This window comes from Mirounga leonina, unplaced genomic scaffold (genome assembly GCF_011800145.1).
Source record: "Mirounga leonina isolate KUSES-001 unplaced genomic scaffold, KU_Mleo_1.0 Mir_357, whole genome shotgun sequence".
Classification (NCBI taxonomy): Eukaryota; Metazoa; Chordata; class Mammalia; order Carnivora; family Phocidae; genus Mirounga; species Mirounga leonina.
In genome coordinates this window covers 1,123,242-1,137,755 of record NW_023270702.1, presented here as the reverse complement: position 1 = coordinate 1,137,755, position 14,514 = coordinate 1,123,242, and the positions used below count along the sequence as shown (strand labels likewise).

Below are 14,514 nucleotides of genomic sequence, written 5' to 3'. Positions count from 1 at the left end.
TAGGGGGGTCTTTGAAGCCTGGCTGTAAATCCAGGAAAAGTTTTTACATGGTGTACCTGTTTGGGGAAGTGAGTAGAATGGACTGGAGGAGGGAGAAACAAAAATGTAGGAGATCAGGCACTAATTTCCTCTTTTAGTTGTTGACCTATCAGAGATGGATCAGTGCGTGTGAAGGAAAGTGAGTTGATGGGAGAACGGCTTTAAAGATGAGGAATGTTGAATAGACGCCAAAGAACAGAGATGAGGACTAGAGCAGAGTTTGTAAGCTTATCCGGAAGCATGTCTCCTCACCTTGAATATAAGGTCTCATTAGTTTCTCCTGTTGCTGGTCCCCCCAGATGTGTGCCAGATGTGGGCGGTGGGGGCTGGGAATGCACAGCCATGGCCACTGCAGTGTGCAGGCCAAGAAGGGGAAAGCCCTGGGAGATAATCCAGGAGAAAGGAAGGTGGCTGGTGTCAAAAGAACTTTCTCTCACATGGGAAAATCCACACAGAACAAAACCTATTATGTTTGATTCCAAAAACTGAGTATGTGGTCAATAGGGAAACAAATATGGGTTGTGGGGTAACATTACTCATTTGGGAGTGAAATTTCTTTTATTTACTGTTTTATATTTAAGCTTCTCGTCTGAGTAATATAAACTAGGTAATTATCTCTCTTCACAGTTAGCTAGGCATATATGACATCTCAATCTTCCATTATTTTCCACTCCTCTGGTTTTCATTTTGTTGTCATAATGAACGTTATGTCAGGACATAATTATATCAGACTGAGTTATTGAGGGAAATTGCCAAATCTCCTTCATGTAATTCCAAAATTGATAAGATTATCATATTTTTACTTTGAATGCAGGTAGAACGCAGTTTTGTGGGAAAGTCAAGTTTTCATTAATAGATGAGGGAAAATCCTGGATTCGTGCAATTCTTTTCTCTAAGGAAAAGTATTTTTCAGACTTTATGAATCCTTCTGCCATCTTAGTGAGGATTGTATAAGCAAGGATTTTCTATGTTTACAAATGGGGCAGTTGAGGCACTGAGTGGTTAGGGGTGTGGCTTTACTAAAAAAACATAATAAATTTCTCAGTGCAACTTGGAATTTATATTGTATTTCTCATTTATGTCAAATCCCATTGCCTTAGAAACATGGACGGGTGTGAAGACTGTTGACATTTAATTGACTACATAATTCACCAGAGGGAGTGAATTTCCCATTCCCTAACAACGTGCAGCAGAGACTGGGAAGTTGGCGTGGACTCATTTCTGAGCATTCTCTCATTCCGCCTGAGCCCGCCCTGGTGTCATCCATGTGTCTCTCTTCTGAGATTTCCCTCAAAGCTAGAGTAACAGTCTCTTTGCCTTCTTTCTCCCCTATATATATTCCATCTGTAAACAGAAATAAAAAAGGCAAGCAAAGAACATTTCACTTGTTAAATGTAGCTATTTTTTTGCTGCAGGCCTGCCTACTTAAAGATTTTTTTTTTTTAACCCTAGTCAATGATAAGTTGTTACCAAAATCCAAAACCCAATTGATCTAAATCTCATGAGGTTAACGCCCTAGACTACTGGGAACTTTGGCAATGTAATTTGTGTTCGGTTATTGCCCTGGAGAGGACACTGTTCTGTTTGTATGTTCAGTGAGACTGAATTAATACTGGTTCCTAGGGAACCTCATCAGGCACCCAAAGTATCACTGTTTGTTGCCATTCATTTGACAGCTTGCCAGCAGATTTTCAAGCCAATTCAGATCAATTGAATAAAGTCTTAAAGTATTATTTCATGAGACTGTCGCCAAAGGTGGCAGGTGGTCAAAAAAAAAAAAGTGAGTTAATCACAAATTTTTATTCATATCTCCCTGAAACTATTTCTCAAACTTAGAATATGGTAAAAGTGACAGTGTTTTACTTTTATACTCTCTATTTAAGTCTGTGTTTTATTTGCAGTGAGAATTTATTTTGGTTGACTATTTTTTTCAGAAAACAGTATTTCTTATATCTTTTTGATGAATTATAATTCCTCCAGTTTTGTAACATCTAATTTCAGGTTCACTTTTTTTCTGTCTCTTTTATTACACAAAACCTTAGAAATATATTTTAAAAATATCAATAGTTTGAAAGTGTTCTCTGCTGTACCCAAGCTGCTGTCAGTTCCTCTTTCATGTCTGCATGATATTTCCTTATCAGAGGATTTCACAGCCCCTTCATCTATTCTTCATTTATAATTGCAATCTTAATCCTCTTTCCCTATGTAGTACATTTACATTTTCCTTTTTCTTCATGCTACGCACTGCATTCCAATCTCATTTTGGAATTCTGGTGAGCACCTGGAGAATTGCAGAGTCCCAGGTACACCCAAGAGCAGCACCCCTTCTGTGTCCCTCCCCACCTCTAGTTCTGTCCTTAAAAACAAATATGGGGATGCCATCTTCCCTGTCAGACGTTGGGAAAAAACATACATCATCCTTTTCCTCCTTTTTTGTTCATATATTAAATATCATCTTCACTTTATTGATGTCATTATCTTCCATCTGGTTAAAGTCTCTCTCAGTAAATACTTAAGTATCAGTTTACACAATCAACTTAGGGTTTTTTTTTTTTTTTTTTTTTTTAGATTTTATTTATTTAATTGAGAGAGAGAGAGAATGAGTTGGGGCTAAGGACAGAGGGAAAAGCAACTCCCTGCTGAGCAGGGAGCGCGATGTGGGACTCAATCCCAGGACCCTGAGATCATGACCTGAGCTGAAGGCAGATGCCTAACCGACTGAGCCACCCACGTACCCCCCCTAGTTAGGATTCTTTGGTTCTCTGTAGCAAAAGCTAACTCATTCAAGACTACATGGTTTCACAGGATTGATGGGTGGAGACCAAATCCTAGAAATAGGTAGATTTCGAGCACCCCTAACAGCTGGGTGTTAGGAGCCATAACACTGCTCTTGGCAGGAGCAGCCTATTCTTGAAAGGCCTGAGTGAGCTGGGACTCTAGTAGAGGGACCTGGTCCCTCTACTAGAGATTTGGATTCCATGAAAGGAGCTCTCTGTTGACTGACCTTGGGTCATGAACCTACTCCTTGGCTAAGAGGATGAGCCCCTCTTATTACAGTCCTATCAAACGGAACCACTGGGGGAGGAGGTAATTCCTCATTAACAGGGATGTTATTAAGAAGTAAAAATTGATGCTGGGTGGTCACAACTACCACTGGGGGCGCCTGGATGGCTCAGTCATTAGGCATCTGCTTTCGGCTCAGGTCATGATCCCAGGGTACTGGGATCGAGCCCCGCTTCGGGCTCCCTGATCGGTGGGAGGCCTGCTTTTCCCTCTCCCACTCCCCCTGCTTGTGTTCCCTCTCTTGCTGTGTCTCTCTCTGTCAAATAAATAAATTAAAACAGACAAACAAACAAACAACTACCACTGGGCTAAGTATGTCCAAACAGAAACCCCATTTCCATTTGTGGGGACACGCATGAGATCTCACATGTGGATGTTTAGAATTATTCTATATACTGTCCTTATGTTTCAGAGAAGCCTGGGATCTAAGCAAATAATGGTGGGGGCTCTTGGGGGACACAAGTGAAAAGGAAAGACACAAGTGTCTAGTCAATGATCTCAGTACAGATCCCCTAGGGCCCTGTGTGGGTAGAGGTGGGGTGGAGACTGCTTTCTCTCACCAAGTCTTGGATTCGGCACAGAGCCACCCTCAGCGACGTGGTGCCATGTGTGATTCGGCAAAGTCCCAAATTCCTTGATCTTCAGGTTGGTGAGGTGAATGTCCAGGGACCGTAGTTTATTGCAGAAGTCAATCGATTTGTTGTCCTTGGTATTAGTTACTCAGAAGCTATAGGATTAGAAAACAGCTTCCCATGATAAAAAGGTAGCCAGTTAATTCTGAAGGATGTGGATGCTGGATAACTGTATTATATTGTTCTTGTCTTTTTTTTTTTTTTTTCACTATGAAGAAATTACACAGTCCAAAAAGTTTCTGATAAAATTTTGATTCTAAGCTGTATTTTTCTCATATTTAATCTAGAGTAAATAATTCATTAAATAAATATTCATTAAGTAATGGCCATGTTCATTTTACAAATACTTCTTTTGCTTTTAAAAATTAGCTTGTATTAAAATAATGTATGCATATGAAAAAAAATCAAACGGAAAAAAGGATTCAGACAGAAGACAATGCATCTGCTGCTGCATTTTTTTTTTTTTTCCATGATGTACCTGCTGCTCAGAGGAAGCAATTTTAACTGTCCAGGCTGGTTCTGGTTCTTCTTCTTTTTAAAGATTTTATCTATCTATCTATCTATCTATCTATCTATCTATCTATCTATCTATTTACTTATTTATTTATTTATTTATTTAAGAGAAAGAGAAAGAGAACAGGAGCAGGGGAGGAACAGAGGGGAAGGTAGAGAAAGAATCTCAAACAGACTCTGAGCTGAGCATGGAGCCCCACACGTGACTCCATGAGGAGCTGGATCTCACAACTGGAGATCACAACCTGAGCCAAACCAAATGTTGGGTGCTTAACTGACTGAGCCACCCAGGCACTCTGGTTCTGGTTCTTCAGCTCATCACTTCCACCATTACAATAAATATGCACACACTGCTGTTTTTTTGATTCTGCAATTTAGACTTCTTGTTTTGATAAATGAGGTTGCCTCTTTTATTATACCACCATCCAGCTCCCCTTCTTGCATTATCCCAACAGGATTATACTACTAGGTTTTAGATTTTCTTATTGATTATTGCATGACTTTGAGTAATGTAATAATATTATCTCTTATTCTGTCAAATTATTTCAGATTCTCCTGAATTCCACCCTTAGTTTAATATTATTGCCCCCACTAAGTCCTCCAGCTCATCTCTCTTTTTTCAGCTTGTAGACCTCTGATCTTTTATTTTTATGTTGTCAAGTTTGAAAATATCCACATCCTTTAATTCACGTGGAAGTTTTCCAGTCATTATCTAGAGATTATTGCTAATAGAAATGGATATAAAGTGTTTGCATTCTTTAACTATTTCTGGGTATTGCTAGAAAATGTGCTTTAATTACATTTACTATTTGTAATACCTAATGTCCCTTTTTAGTTCTTGTACTATTTGAATTTATCACAGCCTCCATGTTTGCAATTCTATATTCCAGCCAGGCATTCTACTAACTCACTCTTACTTCTGGTTATCTCCGGTAGGTCAATCCGTCTTACCCTTTCTCTGGTCTGGGCTGATTTCTCCCTGGAACAGCTGCCCTGCTTTCCTGGTGTGGGACCCATATTTCTTGGGTTCTAAGTTTTCTTTATCTTGGTTAATTTCACAGTTTTTTGCTAGAGTGTATCCTCAAGTAACTTTTTAGGAAAAAAAAAAGGTATGTAAGGTAAAATATCTGAATTCTTGCATGTCTGAAAGATTTCCTTATTCTTCCCTTCCATTGAGAAGGAACAAGTCCCATCGGCTGGTGGCAGGCCTGGTAACAGTGAGGTTCTCTGGTAACATAAACAATTTCACAGAACATCAACATCAGACAAGGTAACTCCGTGACCATGATGAAACAAATCAAAAATCCAGGATCTAATGGGACAGGGGTAGCTATACTTGTGGTGGACACAGCATAATGTATAAGTTGATCAAAGATCAAACCACTAAATTGGATAACCGAACCTAATGCATTGTGCGTCAAGTATACTCAAGTAAAAAGTCAATGAAATAAAATTTTAAATAAAAAAAAAAACCCAGGATCACTCTGTAATCATGTCTGAGAACATATACAAAAACAAGAACATGGAGCCAACCATACAAATGTCCAGTCTCTTCTCTCTTCTCTCCTAGCTCATATGAATGACTCTTGCTTTCGTATCAATTAAGTTTTAGACCTAACGGTTCATGTCTCCTGACTTCTAGATGAGAATTATTAAGGTACCTACCCATAGGATCTCCTGACAGCACCTAAATCAGAGCAAATCCCACTTCTTTGCATTCCTTCCAACACCACTCACCACAAGCCTACATCCTATAATGAAAGTGCCCTGACATCTGCTTACAGAGATCCCCACGCCTGCCCGTGGGGTGAGGCCTTCCTTCCCTGCAGCAAGAATCAATATACTCAATCTTATTCAGCTACAGGTGAGTTTCCTGGTGGTTTTTTGATTGCTGGACATTGACATAGGTTATTTATAATTTGGCCAAATATAGAATTTTAGGTTAAAGAATCTCCTTGTCTCAAAACTTTGGAAGTATTGCTTACTGTCTATCAGCTTCAGTCTTTCTGATGAAATGTCTGGTGCCAATCTACTTTTTGTTCTTTTGTAAATGACATGTATTCAGTTTCTCTGAAAGCTTTAGGGGAAAATATAACATTAGGTAATACTTAGTGAGTACTCATCATGTTTCAGACATTAAACAATGCATTCTTCATGCCTTAGCTTATTTAATGCTCACAAAAGCCAAATGAGGGAGCTACTACCTGAGGTTAATATAAATGAAACAACTGGCTCAAGGTCACATAGCTAGTTAGTGGCAGAGCTGGACTTCAGCCCAGATCTGTCCTCCTCTTAATCCCTAAGGCTGTACAATTATGCTAATAATACCTCAGGATTCTCTCACGAGCATTCTGGCATAAAGGTTTACTTAGTGAAAAATTTGAAACTTCTGATTAAAATCAGGATTTGAGATTACATATGGCTTTTATTGGTGTGCAAGTCCCAATTTACAAATGGGCTTAGCTTTAAAATTTCCTCATCTTTAGCTGAATGTAATACAACCTTGGGGAAAAGAAAGTCAGCACCAGGTCCAAAGAGAATAGAATAAGATGAACTTCTCCACACACACACGTTGGAATCATTTTGAAACACTAACATTCCTGACTAGCAAGGGAGACTAGATGAGAAATTTGCATTATAAAAACCTGGAAATGTCATTTAGAATGAGTTAAGAACCTCTGTGTTTATCTATCTATCTATCTATCTCATCTATCTATTGGTATTTGAAATGCAAATATTTGGTTATAACAAATAAGAATGCAAAACTGCCAAAGAAATCGAAGTTGATAGTTTACAATTAAAATATAAGAGATCCATGTAAATGAAGGTGGGGTAGGATAATGTTTGGCAGAACTGCATTTGATGATGTAATCCCTGCATCCAAAGCTCTCATCAGGGTTTCCACACCATCTGTCAGATCATACTAAAGCTGAAAAAGTACTCGACTCTCAGCAAAGTCTTAATAACCTTAGTTTATCCCTTTTCTCATTCCAAGTTTCTTGCCTTGACTCTAGTTTTCTGGGCATTCATGAAAAGGAAGAGCAAGTGATCAGAGCCAGTTTTGGTGATGCGATGTTGCCACCATTTTTAGCAAGAAGGGTCCCCTAGCACCCAGAGTTTGAAAATATAATGACTTTCCAGCAGCGGTGAATAGTGCTATATGGTGTCTTTACTGTGGCCTAGCAGGAAGGACATGGGTTTGGAATCTGGGTCATGGCGCAAAGAACATGGAACCACTCATTGACCTAGAGCACAGCCGATCTCTTTGGAGTCATTCCTTCAGAAACTGTAGAGTGATTATACCTTCCTATCACTTCTCATCTTAAGGGGCTCTTTTCAATGATATGATAACTCTTGTTGGTCTCCAGAGTGGGATACTGTTACAGAAAATTGTGTGTGTGTGTGTATGTGTGTGTGTGTGGGTGGGTGGGTGCATGCAGTAGAAGTGGAGGTGGGGATCAGGCATTTTTGTGAGGATGGATTTGCCAAGTTCCCTAGTAACTGTGGAAGCTCAGCTTCAATGCTAATAAAGCTAGCTGCTTCTGCTAATTCTCAACTGAGTGCACACACTGATTAGTAAAACAAAGTTACAAACTCCTGCAACCATTAGTGGCTGGCCAATTGACCTCTATTTATGTAATACCCACCTTAGTAGGGATACAAAGTTGCTGAAGAAGTCAAGGAAAAAGAGAGAGTGGACTCTCAGATCCTGAATGCCTGTAGGCAGAAAACTCACAAAGATTTTTCTTCCCCCAGGAAGGGGGGAAAAAGTATCTTCATTATCATGTCTACTAGGTCCTTTGGGTCTCTGTATTTGCAGGTTTTCTTTTGCTCTCCTGAAGGCATCTTGGGATTCAGAAGAGAAAACATGGATTCTGTGAGAGCCAAATCTCTGGATGTTTCTAATGTGTTACAGCTCAATTTTAGTAGCAGTTTCTGATGCAATATGATTAGAGCTGAGTATATTTAGATCCAGTGGCCCAGTCATCCTCTCCAGCAATTTAGTGGTGCCAGGGAGAGAAAGAAATGAAGAGAAGGAATAGGAATGAGTTGTTGGGAGAGGAAAGTTCTGTTCAGTTTCTGCTGACAAAAATGCTGATAGACCAAAAAGGAAAAAACAAAACAAAGAAACACATCACACACAGAACTGCAAATCCTAGTATTGATTAAACTTCAAACTTTTTCTAATTTTATCTGCTATTATCAACATGACTTCTCTGGACCAAAATCAAAACAAAAAAGATAACAACGACAAAAATAGACAAAATATGTAATGCTCCATTCTCTTAAAGGATACTTGTTTTTTTTTGCAAAATCAAATAATAATTATTATTGCTCTGAATAGAGTTGTATAGACTAACATATCCCTCCAATATTTATTTCTGTTGTTGATGCCCAACAGTCAAGGTGAAGAGACAGTTATTTCATATGCATCAAGATTACTGCTAGCAAAAGATGGTATAGTGGTCAATTTTGGGTTGAACTATTGCTATGTGATTATTCACAAATTCTTGGAAAAGCTTCTTTGGACTTAACTCTGACTCAGTGGCCTTTATTTTCCAGGATAAAATGCCACCAGTAATCTTCCTTCACTGTCTTTATATAATTTCCTTCTTTGGAGTGGATGATTTATCCAACAAACTACTACTAGGAGAGTAGCAAGGTGTTCAATGTCAGGTTCAGGAAAATCAGCTGTTAACAGATCATTGCTGAGTTCAAAATCAAGCTTTGCCACAAACAAGCTGTCTGATCATGACCTTAATTTTCATATCTTCAAAATAGGGATATTAATAATATTCAACTCAAGGGGTTATTGTGAAAGTTTAGTGAATTATATAAAGTGGTCAAATTGTATCTGATGTGGATTAAGTGCCAAACAAGGGAATGGAAGTTCATTTCCAATTAGGGTGAGTGGACTCCAGATACAACACACAGAATAGTTGAGACTTCACTTTGGGCTTAAATAAATTCAGATTTTATGAACTCTCAGCCATGTCAAAACCTACAGCAGAACCTCAATGAATGCAGCACGTATCTGCTGGTAATTAACTGTGGAGGCTCTGGAAAGCCAACCATTTCCTTCTAAGACCTATGTTCTCGTCTTTCCTAAACCTGGGGTCTAAAACCTAGTGCCCTAACCTGCAAAGCTGTTCTTTCTGAACAGAGATTCCTGTTTTACGAGGGACATTCAAGTTCTCCCAAGCTCTTTCCATATTTAAAATGTGGTTGACGTTCTGCTAATTGCAAAAACAATAGCAACAACAGTAACTCCCATATACGTCCGAGGAATTGAAGAAACCTTTGTGAGCTATGGCTCCAGTTTGGAAACCCCTGACAAAGGCTCTTGCTATGGTAGCTGGTTGCAGAATGAGCCACCGAGGTACCTCAATGACTATACCAACCTTCTTCGTGTTTCATTTTCTTCCCAAGGTTAAGTCTTTTGTAGGTTTTCCAACTTCCACTTCTCCAGATAGCCCTAGATGACTTCATGATATGAAGGCCCAACACACAATAAGTACATATTAAATATTTGTTGTATCCATGAATCTCTGTGAATCTTTTAATGTTGCCCTATGAGAGAATTTCCTATCTCACATGACATATCACCCAACTGAAATCCCCCTTCATGCCATATCACCCTATTGAAATCTCCCTTCTCTATCACTTAATCATTTGCTGTCAAATATGATTCCAGTCTGCCAGCCAATCCCCGGCTATTGTGTTTCCACAAAACCCAGAAGGTTCAGACATGAGGATATGTAAAACTACTGGTAACATAATTCTCTACAAATCATTAGAAGTCTGAGATCTTGCCTCCGTGATGAGAATTCACTGGAAGCAGACAAGATGAAAGCACATTTACATTTAACAAAAAATTCCTAAACATCATTGCAGTCTTTTCCTTTCTCTTTTATAGATGCTGTTGGAATCTAAGCATTGCAATAAGAGAGCCTTCTTGCTACCGAGTGAAACCTGTAAGAGAAAATTGGATTTCACTGAAGTATGGATGTTCCAAACACTCATGGCTTCAGTCTCACTTGAAAAACAGCTCCCTCACTGCTCAGAGATGTATTAATATCCCTCCCCTGTCAGTTCTTTGGGTTGCATCGAAGCCAAGAATGAAATTCACTGGAAGTTGTAAGTAACAGAGAATCTTTGTCGTAAGTGCCAGAAAATTATTATGGGGAAAAGTTACATTTCATAAGTATTTTTCAAAGGTTGTTTCTTTTCATATTTTTTCCACTAATGTGAAAAGAACTTCATATCTAGACCGCAGTAAGTTGTTCACTGGCTGGACCTAGGTTGAGATATGGTGTTGAGCAAAAAAGTTTACAGAAACCTTGGAACTTTGTACCAGGGAAGGTAACATCCAAATGATTTGAGATTTAGGGATGTCATATCCTAACAGACTATGATTTTATGGCTTTTGGGGTTTACATTGCTTTGCTACATTTCAAGTAGTGACACCTTCAACATGTGTCCAGAATTGTACTGTTTATATTTCTGTGAGTGAATGTCTGCAAGGGATAAAGTCTGCTTCTTCTTTTTTTTTTCAAAATTCTCAATTGCTTCTGATGTTTCTGTAACATTTTCTTGCTGTCTTTAGTTGTCATTTTCCACATTTTATTTGCACTAAATGAATCCAAGGGAAGAAAGTGACAGAAAGTGAATAAGGACTTACATGATCCTTAACAGTGTTAAGGTATATTGGTTTAAATATGAGAGAGTCAGAAAAGGCTGTGTTCTCATTGTAAAAATGACCCTATTGTTCATGTGTTTCTACATTAAGACAGTCTAGCTAATATTAAATTTGGTTCTTTAGAAATAATGGAGGCGAATGGATTCGTGGCTAGTATTTAGGTTATAATTTAACACTGACGGTGTCTCATGGTACTCCTGAAGAGTAATGAAGAAGGCAGTAGTTTATAATACAATTTTAGGAAGGCTTGTATAATTGTGTATGAATGTGAGTGTGTGTATGCATATGAGTATTTATTCTGGCAACACAAAGGAAGCATAATCCAGTTCTTCTCCTGGTATAAGGAAAAACAGCATTGTCCTTCACTTTGGGAAGGAAACAGTGACCATGTCCTCCCAAATAAGTGGTTAAATTCTTTGCATATGATTTTATCAAACAAGTAACAACAACTCAAATTGGGCTCATTAAATGTTGTATCTGAGAAGAGATTTCTGTAATATACCTAGGAAACAAAAATATTTTATTAGTAACTATTAATACTTTGTTAATCACTATTAAGACATACTGACATAACATGTTACTCAGATTAAGCTACTTACCATTTGTTGTTTTTTCTTATCACTATCAGGTGACTCAATTTTGCTTTTCCCAGCTGGAGAGCTCAAGGTCGTCTTCTGGTCCAATAAAACTTGTTGATTCTTCATAATGATTTTCCCCATGAATTCTTTTCTTCCCATTTCTACTGTATTATTATTGTCTAGGTTTTTGGTGCTTCAACCCATGACTGTTTCATAACCTCCCATCTGATCTCCACGACTCTGGTCCTTTTTCTAATCTATTTTCTAAAAGTATGTGTAGCCAAATGCATCTTCCTGAAAGGCTGCATCCATTATAACACTCTTGGCAAAAAAAGACAGCAGCCAAATCTCTTCAGTGGCTTCTTATGCCTGGAGGATAAAGTTCAGACTTCTCCAAAGTTCCCTCAAAATATGCCCACATTGATTTTTATAGCTTATCTCCTTGGGGCATGAACTCTCTACTCAATCCAGACAAATTTGCTCACTCATTCCCCAATTTGTCTAGCACATCAAAATGTGGACATCTTTACCTGTTGCCTGTCCTCTGGTTGCATCAAATAGTTATCAAGGTGTTCTGCAGGGCATGTTCCTAGAGGGGCCATGGAACCATTACTGATAACACAGAGAGTAAATGAGATTAAAAAAAAAAAAAAAGCAAAAAAGCACAAAGGAGAAGGAACAACATTTCCGGTACAGAGAGGCTAAAGTTGTGGTGCACTCAGGGGAGAAATGGTGGGCTGTATTAGCTTTCTAGGGCTGTCTTAACAAAATGCCACAAACCGAGTGGCTTAAGCAACAGAAATTATTGTCTCACAGTTCTAGAAGCTAGAAGTCTAATATCGAGTTGTCAGCAGAATTGGTTCCTTCTGAGGCCCGTGAGGGAAGGATCTGTCCTAGGCCTCTCTCCTTGGCTTGTAAATGGTTGTTTTCTCTCTATGTCTCTTCATAAAGTCTTCTCTCTATGCATGTTGGGCTCTCTGTCCAAATGTCTACTTTCCTAGGACACAAATCATCTTGGTTTGGAGCCTATTCTGATTATCTCATTTTAACTTGATCACTTCTAAAAATCCTGTCTCCAAATTAGGTCACATTCTGGGGAAATATGTCATGAATTAAAACCAATAGATAGATAGATAAAGGGTTCCCTTGCTTACCCTAAATAAGGTATATTTTTTTCATCATTTTAACTTCTTATCTTCCATGCTGATTTATGACATCAACCATTGTTGTAAATGGCAGTAACTTTAGACATTTCCTGCTTCTGGAAATTTAACCAACAGCTTACTTCACTTTGTTTTCTGGAGCAATGGAAGTAGACAAGCCCTGAAGAGAGGACATGGAGATGGAGATAGAGGAGTGTTCCTAGGGCCAAAATGAGTAGTACTCTTGGCCAACCTTGCAGCCACAAACAGTTGTACATGTGCAATGGAGGATTATAGGGCCCAGGAAATGGGGCAGGAAGAGTGTCCTCCCTTGCTCACCATGAACATCACTTTTCACTGCCCGGAGTAACATAAATATCATTCTTGCTATTGATTTTCTTTTCATGGGTACACAAAGTAGAAGCAGGGAGGAGCTGAAAGCATAGTAAACCAGGTTATAGGCATCTAGTCCAGAGTGGATAAGACACAACACAGAACTGAATGTTCAAAGACGGTGCCAATCCTCTAGAAATTCTATAGTTCGAAAATAGTGACAATAAAATGTATCACTACAAAATAGTGGATAATAAAATATATACACACTATGGTAAGTGCTATGTGATACCATCTTGAAAACAAGATTTGGCAAGGGTGGGGGAGAGAGTAGTTGGAGCATTTTATTGCTGTATAACATATAACCACAAATTTAATATTTTAAAATAATACCCATTTATTATCTCACATTTTCTGTAGATCAGAGAATTAGTCACTACACTGATGGAGGTCTTCTGGTCAGGGTCTCAGCAGCCTGGGAAATCAAGGTGTCTGTTGGGCTGTGTTCTCATCCAGAGATCAGGGTCTATTCTGAGGTCATGTGGGTTGTTGGCAGAATTCAGTTCCTTGTGGTTGTCGGACTGAAGTTTCTGTTTTCTTGCTGCTTGCTGGCCGGGGATTGCTCTGTTTCTAAGAGCTGCCCTCAGGTCTTAGCCATGTGACCTTTTCAAAACATGGGAGCTTACTTCCTCAAAGCAGTAAGAGAATCTCTCTAGCCTGCTGTGACTAAGTCTTGGTATAATGTAATGTAATGTAATCATGGGAGTGACTATCATATTCATAGGTTCTGCCCACACTCAAAGGGAGAGAATTATTATACATGGTGTGTACAACAGGTGGTGGAAATATTGAGAGACAACTTAAAATTCTATATATCATTAGAGCTTAAAAAAGGAAATACTGAAATGTTGTTGAAAGTCCAGATTAACAAAACAGCATGAGATATTGTTTTCTAAACTCCCTCTATACACCAAAATATTTTGGGACGTATAAATACTATAAATCCTTGGAAGCTATATGGTATTGTGAGAGGAGTATATGGTATTGTGACAGGAGAGGGTTGAGAGTTGCCGAGGGCAGGGGGTAAATGAAAAACAGTTGTAATTATTGGCATAATTAAAATTCCCTTTTCTGTTCCAATTTATATTTTCCTATTGCATCCACTGTTCAAAGGCTGGCCCTAAATTTTGCCAATAATAAAATTTCTGTAAAAGTTTAATTGTAATTAGGAAAAGTTGGATGAAGTAGGAAGAAATGAGGCATAATCTGAAGGACCGCCTTCAGGCTCCTTGTCTAGAGACGTGGCCCGAGAGCCACATCAGCAGAGCACTCTTTACCCCATCTCTGTCAGTGCTTGCTTCTGACTGTCTGGAGATTATATTCTTTCTCTTCAAGTAAATAGCAAGGTCAGTTTCCCATGAATATGGAATAAGAAAACTGCACCCCTATTCCCCAGGGGTAGGTGTAGTTGTATATGTCCCACTGATGAGGAACATTGTCATTTTCTGGAGACT

At 38.7% G+C, this 14,514-nt stretch overlaps 1 protein-coding gene across 1 annotated transcript in view; it reads left to right on the top strand.

The window, feature by feature from the left end:
• Window positions 1-14,514, top strand: part of LOC118027043 — a 156,631-nt gene that overhangs the window by 118,799 nt on the left and 23,318 nt on the right. The window contains exon 4 of the mRNA XM_035030164.1: window positions 10,165-10,385. Coding sequence (XP_034886055.1) covers window positions 10,165-10,323 — 159 coding nt within the window. The 3' untranslated portion in view covers window positions 10,324-10,385. The remainder of the gene's footprint in view (window positions 1-10,164; window positions 10,386-14,514) is intronic.